This window comes from Aspergillus clavatus, genomic scaffold, assembly GCF_000002715.2.
Source record: "Aspergillus clavatus NRRL 1 1099423829802 genomic scaffold, whole genome shotgun sequence".
NCBI lineage: Eukaryota > Fungi > Ascomycota > Eurotiomycetes > Eurotiales > Aspergillaceae > Aspergillus > Aspergillus clavatus.
In genome coordinates this window covers 1202100-1217657 of record NW_001517097.1, presented here as the reverse complement: position 1 = coordinate 1217657, position 15558 = coordinate 1202100, and the positions used below count along the sequence as shown (strand labels likewise).

The 15558-nt window shown below is 50.4% G+C and overlaps 6 protein-coding genes across 6 annotated transcripts, besides 6 other annotated features; 1 reads left to right on the top strand and 5 right to left on the bottom strand.

The window, feature by feature from the left end:
* Positions 1-624: 624 nt before the first annotated feature.
* Positions 625-648: a microsatellite.
* A 316-nt stretch (positions 649-964) lies between these two features.
* Positions 965-989: a microsatellite.
* Positions 966-989: a microsatellite.
* Positions 990-1266: 277 nt separating this feature from the next.
* Positions 1267-1316: a microsatellite.
* Positions 1268-1316: a microsatellite.
* Positions 1317-2488: 1172 nt separating this feature from the next.
* Positions 2489-2814, bottom strand: ACLA_037620 (uncharacterized protein; the record flags this gene model as incomplete). Its single annotated transcript, XM_001270980.1, has 3 exons — positions 2489-2554; positions 2609-2622; positions 2697-2814. The coding sequence occupies 3 exons, from the start codon at positions 2812-2814 to the stop codon at positions 2489-2491; spliced, it is 198 nt and encodes a 65-aa protein (XP_001270981.1).
* A 3387-nt stretch (positions 2815-6201) lies between these two features.
* On the bottom strand, positions 6202-7635 carry ACLA_037610 (Golgi transport complex subunit COG5; the record flags this gene model as incomplete). Its single annotated transcript, XM_001270979.1, has 1 exon — positions 6202-7635. One exon carries the CDS (start codon positions 7633-7635, stop codon positions 6202-6204), a length of 1434 nt encoding a protein of 477 aa, XP_001270980.1.
* A 505-nt stretch (positions 7636-8140) lies between these two features.
* On the bottom strand, positions 8141-9296 carry ACLA_037600 (class II aldolase/adducin domain protein; the record flags this gene model as incomplete). Its single annotated transcript, XM_001270978.1, has 5 exons — positions 8141-8215; positions 8265-8433; positions 8493-8625; positions 8689-8949; positions 9020-9296. 5 exons carry the CDS (start codon positions 9294-9296, stop codon positions 8141-8143), a joined length of 915 nt encoding a protein of 304 aa, XP_001270979.1.
* Positions 9297-10054: 758 nt separating this feature from the next.
* ACLA_037590 (protein SYS1) lies at positions 10055-10762 on the bottom strand (the record flags this gene model as incomplete). Its single annotated transcript, XM_001270977.1, has 2 exons — positions 10055-10445; positions 10515-10762. The coding sequence occupies 2 exons, from the start codon at positions 10760-10762 to the stop codon at positions 10055-10057; spliced, it is 639 nt and encodes a 212-aa protein (XP_001270978.1).
* Positions 10763-11025: 263 nt separating this feature from the next.
* Positions 11026-11055: a microsatellite.
* Positions 11056-11241: 186 nt separating this feature from the next.
* On the top strand, positions 11242-11683 carry ACLA_037580 (cytochrome c oxidase subunit 6B family protein; the record flags this gene model as incomplete). Its single annotated transcript, XM_001270976.1, has 2 exons — positions 11242-11469; positions 11561-11683. 2 exons carry the CDS (start codon positions 11242-11244, stop codon positions 11681-11683), a joined length of 351 nt encoding a protein of 116 aa, XP_001270977.1.
* Positions 11684-12252: 569 nt separating this feature from the next.
* On the bottom strand, positions 12253-15220 carry ACLA_037570 (putative RNA-binding protein (Nab3); the record flags this gene model as incomplete). The annotated part of the gene is made up of 5 exons (XM_001270975.1): positions 12253-12806; positions 12875-13095; positions 13160-13631; positions 13697-13876; positions 13951-15220. The coding sequence occupies 5 exons, from the start codon at positions 15218-15220 to the stop codon at positions 12253-12255; spliced, it is 2697 nt and encodes an 898-aa protein (XP_001270976.1).
* Between the last annotated feature and the right edge of the window lie 338 nt (positions 15221-15558).

The window sequence follows — 15558 nt, the reverse complement described above, 5'->3', positions numbered from 1 at the left end:
TGGTAAGTTCCCCGCCAAAAGAAAAAAAAGAAAAAGACGATAGATAGAGATAAGTGGATTAGGTAGGTATTAATGTTGAATAGCGAGGGTGTGAAGAAGCAGAGGAAGAGTAGAGAGGCGACGATGCAGTAAGCGGCTGATTGTACCTTAGGTACCTACGTAGAGTACAGGGACGTTTGTTGAGCCGCGATGACTGGGAAGAGGAGAGAGTTGAGAGGAGAAGTGAGGTATGAGGAATAAGAAAAGAAAAGGGGGACAAAAGGCAGGCACGGGAAGGGAACGAAGATCGATGAAGAAAAGAAAAAGAAAAGAAGACGGAAGATGATGAAGAAGAAGAATAGAAGAATAGAAGACGCCGATGGAAGGTGGATGATGGATGATGATTATTATTATTGTTGTTATTCGAGGGCCGAGACTGCAGGGGGAAAATGGATGGTTCAAAGCCAGCGGAGTCAAAAGTCAAGTACTAGCTAGGACTAGACCAGGATGCGACAAGTCAAAGGCAGAGGAAGCGATCGGAAGTGGAAGAACGATCTGTCAGGGAATCTGTTCAAGTTGCAACAGGATGTCTGAATGACGGCAAGTCCAGTGGAGTGTGTAGTCGTGGGTAGGTAGGTAGGTAAGTTATTATTATTATTATTATTATTAAGTTGAACAGAAGTCAGTCAGTCAGTAATTGATAGTCCAGAGTCCCACACCTCCCCGAAGTTCCAGATCCAGAATTCCAAGAGTCCAGAAGAGACACAGAAATGGTGACGACGATACAGGATTATCCGTCGTCAGGATGGAGGCTTATCGGAAACAACGGTCGGGGCGGGATAGCGGCCGAGCGAGGGGACGAGGGGTAGACCAGAGGGACTAGTAGTAGGGTATCTAGGGTCTAAATCTTTGTTGTCACTACCTACTGTCTTAAAGTAGAGGATCCAAAGAGTCCAAGAGTCAAAGAATCCTGGATATTGGGGGGGAGAGAGAGAGAGAGAGAGAGAGAGGATAGACTGAGAGGATGAACCCACTTGAAACCTGGAGGAGCTCTGGAAATACCAATGGAAGAATACCTAATACATCAGGAATTAATACCAGGGAAGAGAGAATACCTACCTAATAATCATGATTTAAGAGTAATGATAATCCAGGTACCCTGGGGTTGATTCACCCATAAGCCAGAGCACTAGACACTCTGACTAGTGACTAGTCACCACCTTAGACAAGCAGGGACAAAGCTAATAATAATACTGTAAGTTACTGATAGTTACCTAGACTACTGTAATCATCATCATCATGTTGTTCATCATCATCATCATCATCATCATCATCATACCTAGTAGTTAAGGCTAGGTAATACTTCCAAGAAGTAGTTCAGTTTACAGTTTACACTACTACAAAACCTCATATGACTTGACATCTCAGCCCAGGCAGGTATTCCGCTAGGTTGTACTGTGTACATACATTTACCAGTAAGGTGGACCAACCGCCTCTCCGAATCGACGCGTATTATTAGGTTCACTACCTCGTACCAACTACCTATTATTCGAATAGGTGGGAAGATGATACGGTGATCGGAGGACAGACTAACGACGAAACTTTAGCCCCAGGAACTGAATGAACTCTTGGTTCCGGACCAACAAGACGAATCATCGACTGGGTCTACGATGGCGAATTTGCAGGTGGGGTGCAAGTAGGGGAAGTACTTCCATCCTATTTAACGAAGTAGACTAGGGATTATCTCTCATGGAATTTGCCTCTTCTGTATCCGTAATCTGTATATGAGTGAGCACTGAGCAACCACGGATATGTTGAAAGTGTGCAAGTACTGCAAAGTACTATTTTAGTCAGTGCTGCAGCAATTCCAGTAGTGTACCTATGCAGGAGAGATATTTATATCTGATGTATTTGATGCACTCGACAACAGATATCATCAACAACAAACTCGACGAAAGATAAGTACTGTGCATGGGCTCACATCACTATCATTAGGTTATTACCCCATCAAGATGTAATGATCAAGAACCAGGCAGTACAAAGGTCACTAACAGTACTCTCTACTACGCGCTGTTGGTCAACTTGGTCAGCCCGGTATGTCTCGGATATGGGGCCCCATCAGGAACAAGGCGCTTAGAGGTTTAGAACCAGACACGCCCCTGTTGAACATCATAACCTGGTCAAGTATCAACTGGCCACTCACTATTATTTATAATCATCTAGATATTATGATTCGAGACCAGTCACAGAAGAGAATGCAGTGGCTGAAAAAAAAGGCCCGTGTTCTGGATCATGACCTTAACTCTAGCACCCTACCTAGTTAAGTAACTGCAGGCTAAGTAGTAAGTACCTATGTAGAACACTAGAACCAGATGCAATATGTCTATCTACCTACTGTGTAAAATTCGGCTAGTTAGCTGATCACAGACTCTCCGCTGGTCCAGTCTCGAACCAGGTCTATCCGACATGGTACCATGGATGGCGGCTCGAGGGTCTCGCTTCTCTCCTTTCAAGATGGATTATGGAGACCACTCCGGACGGGCGCCAGGTACTTCGGCTGTCCAAACGCGCAGGCCTGATCGGCTGAGTTTTCCACCGATCACTGTATCCCGTACGTCCAGGCACTTACTGGGTCATGTATATCTGCGCAGGAAAGCACCTGGAATGTGAACCCATACAAAAAAGGGAAAAAGAAAAAGGTATTGCGGAAGACTTACACTTTCCTGGAGGCCATGGACTGGCAATACCGCCGACCGGACCATCGGACTCGTTGACGTTCATCAGCTGGATTTCTGGTACGAACAGTTCCGGTAGGTTCAGAGAAACCCTGAGCATAATACCTGTAGAAATGTGGACGTGGCCTGGGATTTTCTGACCTGTCGCATGTTGTTGGTTCAGTCAATGCAAGGGGAAACGTATGGTGGTGGTATGGGAAGGGTACAGAAGTACAGCGTGATATCTGCCCACCACTGTCACTAGGCAATGGGCAACAGCGTACGTATATGAAGTAAGCGGTTCGGCCTGATCAGAGTCTCCAGACGTGGAAATCCTCCGGCTGTCATCCTGGAATAATCACACAGGAAGACAGCCTGTATCCCTGCCGAGTGTAATCTCTTGATGACTGCAGCAACCATGATAGAAGGACAGGGTCATGATGATTTTGAAGCTCTCAGCCAACACCTCGAAAGGGATTATCAGGTTGACCTCCAATCACATCCAGATCATGACCCCTTCTCTCGACTACACCACATCATGTGGGGATGAACGGACCATTGTGGAAAGCTTGTTCCTGTACATCTACCTCTCGCCCTCCCTGGTCCATGTCGGTTGGAACGAACTGCCTCGAGACCGTGGACCGCACGGCTGAATATAGCAAAGAGGCTGGACAAGGGAGATTCTAGACAAAGGGCCTCGAAGCTTCAAGGGGTCCAACGAGAAAGACTAATGCCCATTGTTGCAGTCTGTTGATGTCAGAAGGTCCCCAGGGCGTTAGGGGCAAGGGACAGTGAACGACCAGATCTGCAAACGGCATCCCAGATCTCCAGGAAAGTCTCCTGGGGGAGATATTGACATCGGATTGACATCTTTTGCTGGTTAGATAGATCCCTCAAGGTACGTACGGTACGTATTGACTTTTCTGAAGATTGGGTGAGGGGAGGAGGAAACGGGCCTACACTAACTAAACTCAAGTCTTAACGCCACAGGTAGATCGATGATGTGCTTCAACCATCAGTGACCAGACAGCGAGCTGCTCTCCCCCACTATCTTTGATTCTCTCTATCTACAGCCTATCTACACTACCCACTTCTTACACAGAACTGCGCATTATTAGCCTCCCCCCCTGCAACCTCCCACAACCCTCCTCTCCAATTGGTCTGACAAAGGATCCGATCGTAGAGGTATCTGTACCTTACCTCTTCCCTGCACCCTTGACTAACTCTCTCTGGAAATTGCCTCTGCATCCTGATTTCCGGACACACTCACTCGACACGACACGTTGGTGGCGGCCGTTCCAGGTTCCGGAGTGGGAGGAGGGGTGGAGGAGCGGTTTCGATCGACGTGGCACTGGCTGAAACTGCCCATATCCCTAGCCCTAGCTGACGCGCATGCTTTCGTTGAGAAAGTATGGGGTTGACGGGCAATGCTCTGATTGATCAGCCTTCTCGGTGAAACGCATGGAAGTTGTTGTTCTTCCTGCTCAGCTGGTCGATGTGAGTGAGGGGGGGGGTCTGGAATTGGAGCAGCGCGGAGCTACCTAGAATTTGCCCCTCCTCCTGAATCATAGCGGTATTCGGGGTCGGGCGTACAATCGTCACTGATGAACATCATCAAGGGAGCCATAGGGCAAATCAGTCCGACGGAGTATTTCCCGATCTCTCTATCTCGAAACCTAGCCGTAACGTTTATGTTTCTTGTCCCCGGCGTACAACTTCAAAAGCGGGGTATGTATTGTGCTGTAGGTACGAGGCCGCAGAACATGGCGAGATGTACTTCTTGTGAAGGTACCTGCTTACCGTAAAACCCTTCTATAAATAATCCCTTGAATCGATATTCGCAGACATCCCGCATCCTCCTGCATGTGTACATGCGTATCTCTGCTCTATCTGTCTTATCGGCTCCATAGCTAGCATCAACCCCTCCTCGGCGAACCCCATCCACTTACTCTCACTATCTAGTCAGAAGGCACGGTTGCGATTCGCCTCTTCAGCGGTCAAGCTCGCGATAATAAATACCTAAGGTACCTAGTACTAGTACCAAGTATCATGAACCAAGCCATTTTTTCTCTCAACGTATAATGAATAATATATGAAGTCTAGCATCCTCCCGGGGCAGAAGCCAGAGCCAGAGCCAGAGCCTCAATTCTTACCCTGCCATTCAGCTATCTTCACTCCAGTCAGAATGCAGATACACATGGGATATACATCTAGGTTCGAATCGCAACTGCTTACCTGTAAGGCATTCGTTGGATGTTGTGCATTGATACGTGGAAACGGGCCAGTCAGCGGTGCAGCACAAGAGGCCGGAGATAGCCGAGTCTCGCCGGCCGAACACCATTCATTCTCTTTGTCCGTAAGATGGTCTGACGTGCGGACTCTGTCTGAGTGTTGTGAGTCAGCAGTGGGTTGAAAGGTGAGAGTGTTGAAGGGACTGAGACTACCTATACTTCTCTAGTTACAACAGAGGTATTTCGTTGACGTTTGGGGGAACTTTGGAATTAGATGGCATCGAATGAATGGTAGAAGTACCTATTATCGTAGCAATGAATAAAGATATGTACAAAGCGATTCCTCGCCTAGTGCAACCAGATAGTTGAGACATCTATATATATTTACTATTTTCAGTACTTGACATTCGGTCATAGCTCTCATTTCTCGTATTGCATATGCAATGGTATTGGGGGAACACACACGGCATCCCAGGGTAGAATTACAAAACCACAGCTAAACCCAGCGCCATGGGCACAAGGCTTCCAAGCTGTACCTTCATGCCAGCTACAGCACCATTCGAAGCCGGCATCAACGTCCTGGAAGGCGCCGTTGCAGAAACATTGCTGCTCCCCGAGGTAGTGGACCTCTGAGGAGCTCTGACGAGTCATTGAGCTAGCAGTAGCCTCGAATGTAAATGGCTAGTCCCCAAGAGCGAGGACGGGATTTTCAGCGAGTCCAAAATCCTTGGAAAGGATTGGGGTGCACATTTCTTGAAGGTATCAGGCGACTGGATCTTGATCCGCTCAGTGGAAGATAGCCGCGGAGACCATGGGTAGAGAGAGTAGAGAGGAGATGATGATGTTGGAATGCATTCTAATGGGTTTTCTTCAATCCCTGGGAACTTGATTGATGAATTTGCTGTGGGTAAGGATAGAGACGGAAGAGGCCAAATCCGAAAAAGAACGAGGATGCTGGAGTCTTGATGAAAGTCGCGAAGCAAACCAGCGCTAAATGATTAGCCCTAAGGACATAATAATCTATCCCCATAGTACGGCCATGACTGAAGACTGGAGAGTTCTCCAAGCTCTCGCGTAATCAATTAATGTACTAGGGGGCAGAGACCAGCCAGGCCAGGTTTCGGACGCATCAAGGCTGAATGGTACATCCGCCAAGTCGCTGCTAGTTCCAAACGCACAGGGGGTTGCTGGGCACTGATCTAGCGTGATAATGCCATGGTAGGATTCAATAACTGTGATGTGAAAATGTCACCCAGTACGGAGAACACCGTATGTAACTATCTGTCCAGTGCGTTCATGACAGAACCAACCATCACTGCTGCTTCTCTCTCCCAGTTCCCAGCCTCGGCTCCGGTCCGCTTCTCCGTCACCGAGGTCGCCGCAGGGAGATGGGAGCCTCGCAGAACACACTCTCTAATATCTCTCTTTAGCCGGTCTCGGTTTGAACGTAACGTTCGTGCTGAGACACCGCCCCGATTGAGGATCTCCTGTACCCGAGGCGCCAGGGATGAAGCTAACGATCGCCAAAAATAAGACGGGAGGGAAGAAGTGTCAAGGGCGTTAAGTAAGGGCTGCAGAAGGTTATTCTTCGAGGTGATTTCGGATGCTCGGTCCTGCATGCTACCGTTGTTGGTGCTAGGTCCTAAGACGGGAAGCAATGGGTGCGCTGGTGGGCGGAGATTGCTGAGGATGGCCTCCAGAGCGAAGATATCTTGGCATCTTCCCGAGAGCTCATTCAACGTCCGCTCCAGACTCGGAAGCATTGAGAGTGACCGAGAAAGGCTGTTGAGAGATGTGACGATGGCCGTGTGCATATATCCTTGCAAGGTGGAAAGCAAGAGCTCGGGATTGAACTCAGCTGGAGAGCTCAGGGACTTGGGTACTGGTGATAGAATGTACAAAGTGATGACAGCGGATACCAACCGGGCTCGCGCGTCTCGGGCCTGGCGATAACCCGCCTGAGAATGGGAGCCTGCCGCGATGGATGACATGGAGAAGCGATTGATGGTCTGCTGCGCGCGCGCCTTGATCATGTTCTCCGCCGGGATAACCAACTCACCCCTCAAAGTCCGAATGACTCTGACACGATCTAGCCCATAACCCTCTTCCCCCGCCGCTGTGGCGGAGAACATCCGACGCAGATTCACAATGGTAGATGCCGCCCTCTCCAATGCTCGATAATCCTCTCTACCAGGGATAGGAGAGCCTGCATTATCCAATCCCTGTGTGGCAGCCGTCGCAGTACCGTTGCGACCGGTCACCTCGGCAAGTTGGCCCTCCAGTTGTCGGCCTAGAGCAAGACAACGTGCGACGGCTCTTGCCAATCGCACCGTCGCCAGAGAATTTTCTGCTGCCACTCTGGCCTCGTCTGCATTCTCCCATTTTCGCAGAACCTCTTGCTCCAATCGCTCATAACCTTTCGTTACAGAAGAGATCTGCTGCTCGGTCTCCTTGAGAATCCGCTCTGCAGCAGCGGTTTGATCCCGGGTGTGCGTGAGCAAAGGCAGAGCCGACTTGGTCGTCACATTGTGGATGTGAGTATCAATTTCCTGGAGATCAAACAGCACCCTTGATAAAGGGGTGGATAGATCCAGTGGTGTATCCGTGGCATTGTTTGTTGCCAGCACCAAAGAGTTGGCGAAAGACGCAGGCGAGAAGTCCGGATCTAAAAAGGCTTCATAGTCTATGTATGAGGGCTCATCCTCTGCCATCTTGATCACAGGCAAACCGGGGCCTTCGAATTGTAAAGAATCGAGAAGATTGGTTGAAGAGGATGAAGTCAACACAAGATGGGGTATCAAGCAAGAAAGGAGATGGATGAAGATGTGTTGGAGATTTGATACAATTAAGTCAACCACGAAAGCGGTCAATATGCTCTCCTAAAGAGAGAAGCATTCTATATACGAGCAGATGTACCAAGGGTAAGGAGCGACAATAATTTCGATCAGTGGCTGTAGGATAATAGATTGATCTTCCATTCGATCTTGAAGCCGTTGATGTTCGAGCCATGTGGCGTCACGTGTTTATGCTTAGTCATACATATATCCTTCTACTTCACAACCTCAGACAGTTAACTATTCCTCGAAATCTTGACTATGATGAACTTGGGGAAATACTGGCGTGCAGCCTGCTAGTCTATGGCTGTCCGAAACTGATTTTAGCTTACTTGAAAATTCTCCTGTGGCTATATCCAGAACAATCATCTCGTCAGGACTCTCACTGAAGAACCCGGCCATTGGTCTCCTCCACTATCAGCTCAAACTCAGGCTGAAATTCCGTGTAGAAATTATGCTGTCACTGATTAGTTTTGCGCTCTTTGATACCACAAAGGAAGACATACGGGGTTTTGAACCGCGTCGGCAGTATACTGCGCCACCTCGTCGCTGATGATCTTCTTAGAAACTCCATTTGCTGCCGCTGCGTTGGCCATCAACTGGGAATGACACGCATTATCCAGACTGAAGAACAGAAACGCTGCTTCATCGACTGTGCGGCCTACAGTCAACAATCTAGGGGACAGTCAGCTTGACGCAATGGATCATAACACATGTTAAACGACGATTCTCACCCGTGGTTCTGCAGAATACAGGCGATATTGTTCTCGCCAAGGGCCTTCGCAATCTGCGCGCCCTCTTCCTGCGCCAGAGCAATGCCGCCGTGGTCATCGTACACGCTCAGCTTCCCATAGAAGTTACAGGCATCTACAGCATCCGTCAGCTCAGCTACAGTGTTGGATTGCCGTCTTGAGAAAAATTGGCACCTACCCTGGGAAAGCATCTCTATGGGCCGTCCAAATGCACTCCACGTCTTCCCGTAAATCCCATGGGTATGGGCAGCAGCAATGACATCCGGACGCGCCTTGTGGATCCCAGAATGAATCATGAACCCCGCCTCGTTGATGGGAAGCTGGGCCCCACCGTCTGTGACATAGCCCTCGCTGTCGACCAAGACAAGATCCGAGGCTTTGATGGTGGAGAAGTGCTTAGCGAACGGGTTCATCCAAAAATGATCCTCGAGGATAGGATCTGCAGGAAGAAACGATTAGCATGCTACGTCTCTACCCCATTTGGGTTTTGTCAGAATGGTTCGTCCCACCTCTCATCGAGATATGGCCCGAGACTCCCTCTCCATAGCCCTGCTTGCCGAAGAATCGAAACGCAGCTGCCATGTGCTCCTTCATCCATTTGCGCTGCGCATGGGGGTCCTCGAAGGTCGGGATGCCTTGCAACTTGAGCGTGCCCTCCCGGTTACCCCGAGCGATGGCCTGGAACTTTTCATCCGCTGCAGCAGGAGTAATTGTATTCTCTGCAGCGGCAAGGAGGGTTGAGGAGGTGAACTGTCTCACAGTCTCAATGACTGTGGTCGTTGACATTTTGATCAATTGCGTAGATGATAGAACAGGAGATAGAGAAAGATGTGATCTTAGATAGAAGTAGTAGACAACAGCACGAAAAACCAGAGTTATCCCTCATCTAGAGGGAATTCGCCCCTTATTTGTACAAATCGTCTTATCAAGTATCAACCAACAGCGGAGTCATCGGGCCAAACTCCGGACATCCCCCCGCTGAATGGCCAGATCAACTTGTCGAAGGGAAGGCGCAGAGTTCAAATGATGTCGTCAAAGACCCATGCGATTATATATCAAGCGGACTACTGTCCGACTAAGAAAGGCTGTATGTGTTATAGAGGGCTGATTGATTGGCAGTGTTTCGTCTTCTCGGCTTGACGCCTGATGCTGATCAATCGGCGTTATCTTCGGGTCTAAGCTTCTTTTTGCGTACTCATTTGATATGTCTATGTGTCTGTATGTCTGCGTTGTAGAAAACGTAGATAGTAGATTCGATCGTAGAGGATAGTAAAAATATGTGCCTGCACATATTGGTTAAGCATAGCGCTGTGCCAAATCCTGATATATGGAACCCCCATCCTTCTCCTCCACAGAAAATCCACAAGAAGCACTCTCAACGCCATCTATACACGAGCCAGTCAACTAGGGTATACAAGACTGCATGCCGAAGGGAAAAAGGAAACCATTTGTACGCGACCATCGCGATCGTATCCACTGTCGCGAAACCGTAACAAAGAAAAATTTATAGAAAAAAGGAACATCGCCAGACCATGCGGCGGGTATTATACGACCCGCTCAACACTCTTCATATCCGCCATTTCGTACTCACCGCTACCTTCGCCCATATTACGCCCTCGGCCTCGGCCACGTGACGACGACGGGAGGAACGCCTCTGCTTCCTCGGCCTGGGGTTGGGGTGGTGCCGAGGACGATGCGGTGCTCCTACCGCCTGCTATGCCAAAGGTGATGGGGCGGAGCTCGCGCCATTGGCAGGCCCAGATGCCCAGAAAGGTCATGAGGGCGGCGCTGGCGCACTGTAGCCCCCACCAGAGCAAGTTGCGGGGTATCGAGTGGGTGTAGAAGGATGTTGCGAGGAGATGGATGAAGTGGATGGTTAGGGCGAAGTCGGGGATGAGTTTGGAGCGGGAGACGAGGAGAAGCAGGGAAATGACACTGAGAGTCGAGCCGGGTTAGCTAAACGTCTTGTAGGACACAAGGAAAAAGAAAAGAGGGAGACCGTACCCAAGGAAACTATTCAACATCCATACCAGCCCCAACATCCATCCGATTGTCGTGTCGCCTCTCAAGGCATCCCAGCTGAAGACCAGATCGAGCGAGAACCCCGTTCCGTAGACCAGGGTCGTGAACAAAATCAATGCCGTAGCGGAGGCATAGTAGGCAGTTTGCAAGAGAAAGATCTTGCGCACGATCTTCAGCGGCGGGAGCTCTGTTCGAGTCCCCGCAGGAGGGGCCCGTCTGCGCGGGGGCATGAACTAGTTGTCTTCGTATCTATTTACGGTGTGATCTTGTTGATGATTGCGCCTGGGCGATCGAGTCGGACGGCTGGACCTTGTTTGAACAAGACAGTCCGAGTAAAGAAGGGTTGTAGATCCAATCTCGAATAATTCCCTTAAATCGTATTCTCGCTTTATCTCTTCTCTCAAACGTCGCACACCCTACCGTAGAAAATATCAAGATGAATGCCGGAGAGTCGATCACCTGAAGCTGTCCGGCAGATAATGACATCTTAGCGCCACAGCGACCAGCCACAGCGACCAGCCACGAGGAGCCACGAATTGCGGGAATCCCAGCGGAACTGTCACCGAACTGTCCGCAGACTGCACGTAAGTAAATAGATGCAAATATCTATCATTCAACTATTTACCTACTTGCACAAGTTTTCTCCTCGCCTATCCTCTCCGTACCACTACAATCCACCTATCCCATCTCCACACATATAAAGTCAAAAATGGGCTGGCTCCCCTGGTCCTCCGACAGCACCACCCCCAAAGCCTCCGACGGCGGCCGCATCGCCCCAGATCGGACCTCGCGCGAAAAGTGCTGGGAAGGCCGCGACAATTTCTTCGCCTGCCTGGACAAAAACGAGATCGTCGACTCGATCAAGGAGGACAAGGAGGTGCGACGGAAATGCGGGAAGGAGTTGGCGGAATTTGAGGGGGCGTGCGCGAAGGCTTGGGTATGAGCAATACCCGTTTCTTCCTCTGGGCTTCTTATGTTGGCGGGTTTGCCAAGGTCGTATCAATGCTGATGGTGTGATATCTGAACAGGTGAAATACTTCAAGGAGAAGCGGGTGATGGAATATAACCGCGACAAGACGATCGAGCGCATCAAGAAGGAAGATGCGGCCAAGGTTGCGGATCTCAAGTCACAGGGTTGGACGCCTCGGTGAGATAGCTGAGGGGGGATGGAAGTGAGAATAGAAGGAAAGGAAGAAAAGGAATGGTTATGATTGTACTATATCGCTCTATATCGCCTCTCATGATGATGTCTCGCGAGACGTTGGATAATCTGTATATTTAGCTTGGAAGTTACACCCTACGAGATTTCTAAGATCTGGAGCATCTCTGCTTTGCCTATTTTGATACTGATGGTGATGGATTTGTTGATTGCGTCGCAATTAGATTAGGTATAAGAGAGAACCACAGAAGAATCATAATGTAGGTACAAAAGCCATTTTCTCCAGAAAATCTAATCCGTGATACCTGGAAACAATTGAACCCTGCACGCCCGTCGCAATGTCTTGTTGAACAATGGAAAACTTTGAAAAAACAACTGGCCATAAGAATCGTGAACCGTCGCTAGATTCGTCCTAGAACTTATCACCATAGCATTCAATAAGCCAATGATAAACTCCAGACGCCTTGGTAATCCGATACTCAAAGAAGGCATAGCAGAGGGAAGGGGGAAAAAGGGGGAAATTGACAATGTGAAATATACAGAAATTTGAGAAACCGTCGATCATTGCTTCCATTTGCTCAGCTGATTCATGATGTTCTGAACTTGAGGGGCCATGGCCGCCGGGTTCTGCTGCTGCGAGTGCTGATGTCCTCCCAGGCCCTTGGTCAACAGTGAGATCAGATTGGGATCTGGTACCACTGGAGCGTTGGAGGCTGGGACCAGATATGCCTGCGAAGGCAGATGCGGCGGGGGATTTGTGGCCATGGGCTGCCGAGCCACGCCGCTCAGGAGACTTGCGAGATCAGCAGCAGTCGGAGGGACATTGGCCGCTGGAAAGGACGGCTGCGCAGCTGGAGCATGCAATGGTGGTCGCTGTTGGAGTGCCGACAAGAGAGACTGGAGAGTAGGCCCATCAAGGGATGAGATCATATTCGCAACGTTAGAGTTGGGTAGTGTTGGCAACGGTGCCTGGGGAATTGGCGCGGCCGGAAGGGTTGGCACAGCAAACGCTGGGTTGGCAGGGAAAGGATTTGGGACCGGAGGAGCACCACGTTGCATCGCTTGCGCATGAAACACAATTTCTGCGGCAATGTTGGGCTCGACTTCGGGATATTCTGCACATAACCGCCATCAGTAAATTGGGACTTGATCGGCTGAAAACATAGGTCATGCGGGAACTCACCATTGAAACGAACATTGTCTGCTCCACCACTGCGATCGAATAACTGCAACGGAATCTTCCTCGAAAATTGATTCGGACGAGATAGTCTAACCACAGCTAGAACTCCTTCGTTGATCTGTCGTTGGACTGCAGCGTTCAATGGAATTCGAGGACCCAGGACCAAGACATCCACTCGAAGGCCGCGATTGCGGAAGGAGTTTTCCACATGGAAGATGAAGTTACTGTGAGGTTTGGGTCAGAATTGATTTTCAACACCCAGGTTTGGGTTGTTGCAGCATCACTCACCGGTCAACTTCCTCCAGTACAAGGATCTGCACTTCCGGGACATCTCTGGGAGCTCGCCTGGGGACCGGCAAGTCCGCATCACCATCATATGCGTTCCGACCCCTAGGACTGGGGCTCCGATATCTTCTATCTCTTCCATATGGCGATCGCGAACGGCGTCTCTCCCGCCGATCATATCGTTCGGGAGTTCTGTCTCGCGACCTGTATTCATCTCGAGCCCGGAACGGGCGAGGGGATGGCGATCGCGGAGGTGGTCGATAGTCATCACGTCTGCGATGAGTTGGCTCATCTCGGAAGTCGCTGAACGGAACTCTACCCGAATCATACGGTCGTTCATAACGATCACCGGGGCCCCTTGGGTTACGGCTGCTGGGTGGACCGCCTCTGCTGTATTCTGGTGATCGGGAGCGGCGGGGCGCAGGGGGCGCAGGGCCTGCTCTAGTATTCCTCTGCGGTTTGGAGATCTCGAGATCTGCGATGACAGAGTCAGTCCAGGCCGATGATCTCCCGCTGACCCGGTTGAGAGCAGCCACTTACGAATTTTCCGGCCCCTGATCACAGCCCCTTGTTCGCAATCAAGCGCATGCTTGCAGGCCGAAGCGTCGACAAATTGGATGAAACCATATGCCTGCTTGATCGAGATTTGGGCTAATTTGCCATATTGATGAAAGATATGGAACAAGTCGCGTTTTGTGACCCTCTCCGTCGGAAGATTACCTGGAGTTCAAGATAACAAGAGTGAGACAAGGCGACGAAACGCAGCAACATCGCTCAACGAGTAAAATACTCACCTACAAACAGGCGTGATCCAGCAGGAAAACGATCCCAGAGGCCCTCCGTTACGTATACTCTCTCGTCATGCAAGAACTCGTCATACTTCTTTTGTACGTCCGGACCCCAAGGGACGTCCTCGTCTCCGGGTGTAATCAGCCGACCAGGTGGCCGTTCGGCACGACCGTTTTGAGGAGCTGCGCTTGTTGGAGGTTCTTGAGAGTCTGTGGCGGCGGACAATGGTTGTTGGAAACTGGGACCGGGTGGAGGTAGCAATGTGTTTGAAGCAGAGACTGTCCCGGGAGCGCCAGCTGCAGTCAAGGAAGCCGGCAGCCCGCGGTTGTTCTGAGAATTACTTTGTTGAGAAGGGTAGGTAGAAGATGTGCTAGGGGCATGAGGATGGAGCTGGTGGTAGGAACGGATGTCATCGGTAGGGCTGTAATTGGGATGGATAGAGGGCTTCTCCTGGGGTGGGGGACGGGGGGGAAGACTCTGAGGAGCCTCAGAGACATCGTCCGCAGACGCAGGGGCCGTCTCCGAGATCGTAGGGGCAGAGGGTGCACCCGTGGAGGGAGGGGGGAGGTTATCAAGGAGGTTCTGGAAATCCACACCAGCCTCACCAGTGTTATCATCCGGTTTTGCTTGGGAGTCTAAGCGATCATGCTGCGCGGCCCAGCTGTTGACTGCATGGGTTACCTCGTTCGCGACGGGCAGATTCTGGGCAATCCAGGAGGAAGAGGAGGAGGGAGCAACACCGGAGGAATTAGAATGAGCTAGAAGGGCAGCGGGATCTGATGGAGGAAAAGCGGTTAGAGATGGGTTCCCTGCTATGCCCTGGGCAGTAGAGGAGTTCTCTGCTGTGATTGGAGACCGGTCTGATGGAAGGGAGGGCTTAGCAGTTGTTATTCCTGCAGAAAGTGAAGTTCCATTCTTGCGTCCAAACCGATCACCCGCCTGCGAAAAACCAGTGTGGAAGCTACCTTGTGATTGTGCTGATGGTGAAGGCTGATAATGGTGATGTTGGCTCAGCCCCGACATGGACCCTGGATACCTCCGTCCGTCTCCCGATTCAGCATACTGTCCACTGTGATAATGATGCGCTTGGGAACCGTTCTCAAAGTCTGACTGGGGCGTCTCATAATAAGTGGACGTGTCGTTGAAAACGGGATCCATTTGATTTTGCAGCACAGGGATCTTGGTCGGTTCCGCAACGTGCAGCGGACGAGGGCTCTCTGGAGTCAGAGTTTTGCCTCGAAAATGGAGAGCTTCATCGGGAGAACCTGGCGTCATGTAGACAACGGACAGGGTTTTGGGAAGGGGGTGGGGGATCAGATCAGTTTCATCTACAGAGAAGGGCAAAAAGTTGCAAAGGGCCACAGTCGGGGGAAGATGGGAGGGAGGGGAGGAAGAATTTCGCGATCGAGGAAGCTCAGGTGGGGCTGATTGTCTGAGAAAAATGTCTCTTTTCTGTTCTTCACGTTTGTTCTTATCCCAGGGCGGTCAAGCGTGGTGGAGGAGGAGGAGGAGGAGGAGGAAGAAGAAGAAAAGAAAGAAGAGGGTCTGTAATCCAGACTTTGGTGGCCGTAGAAGTGATATCCACAAGAGCGAAATTTAGAAGAGACGGAGAT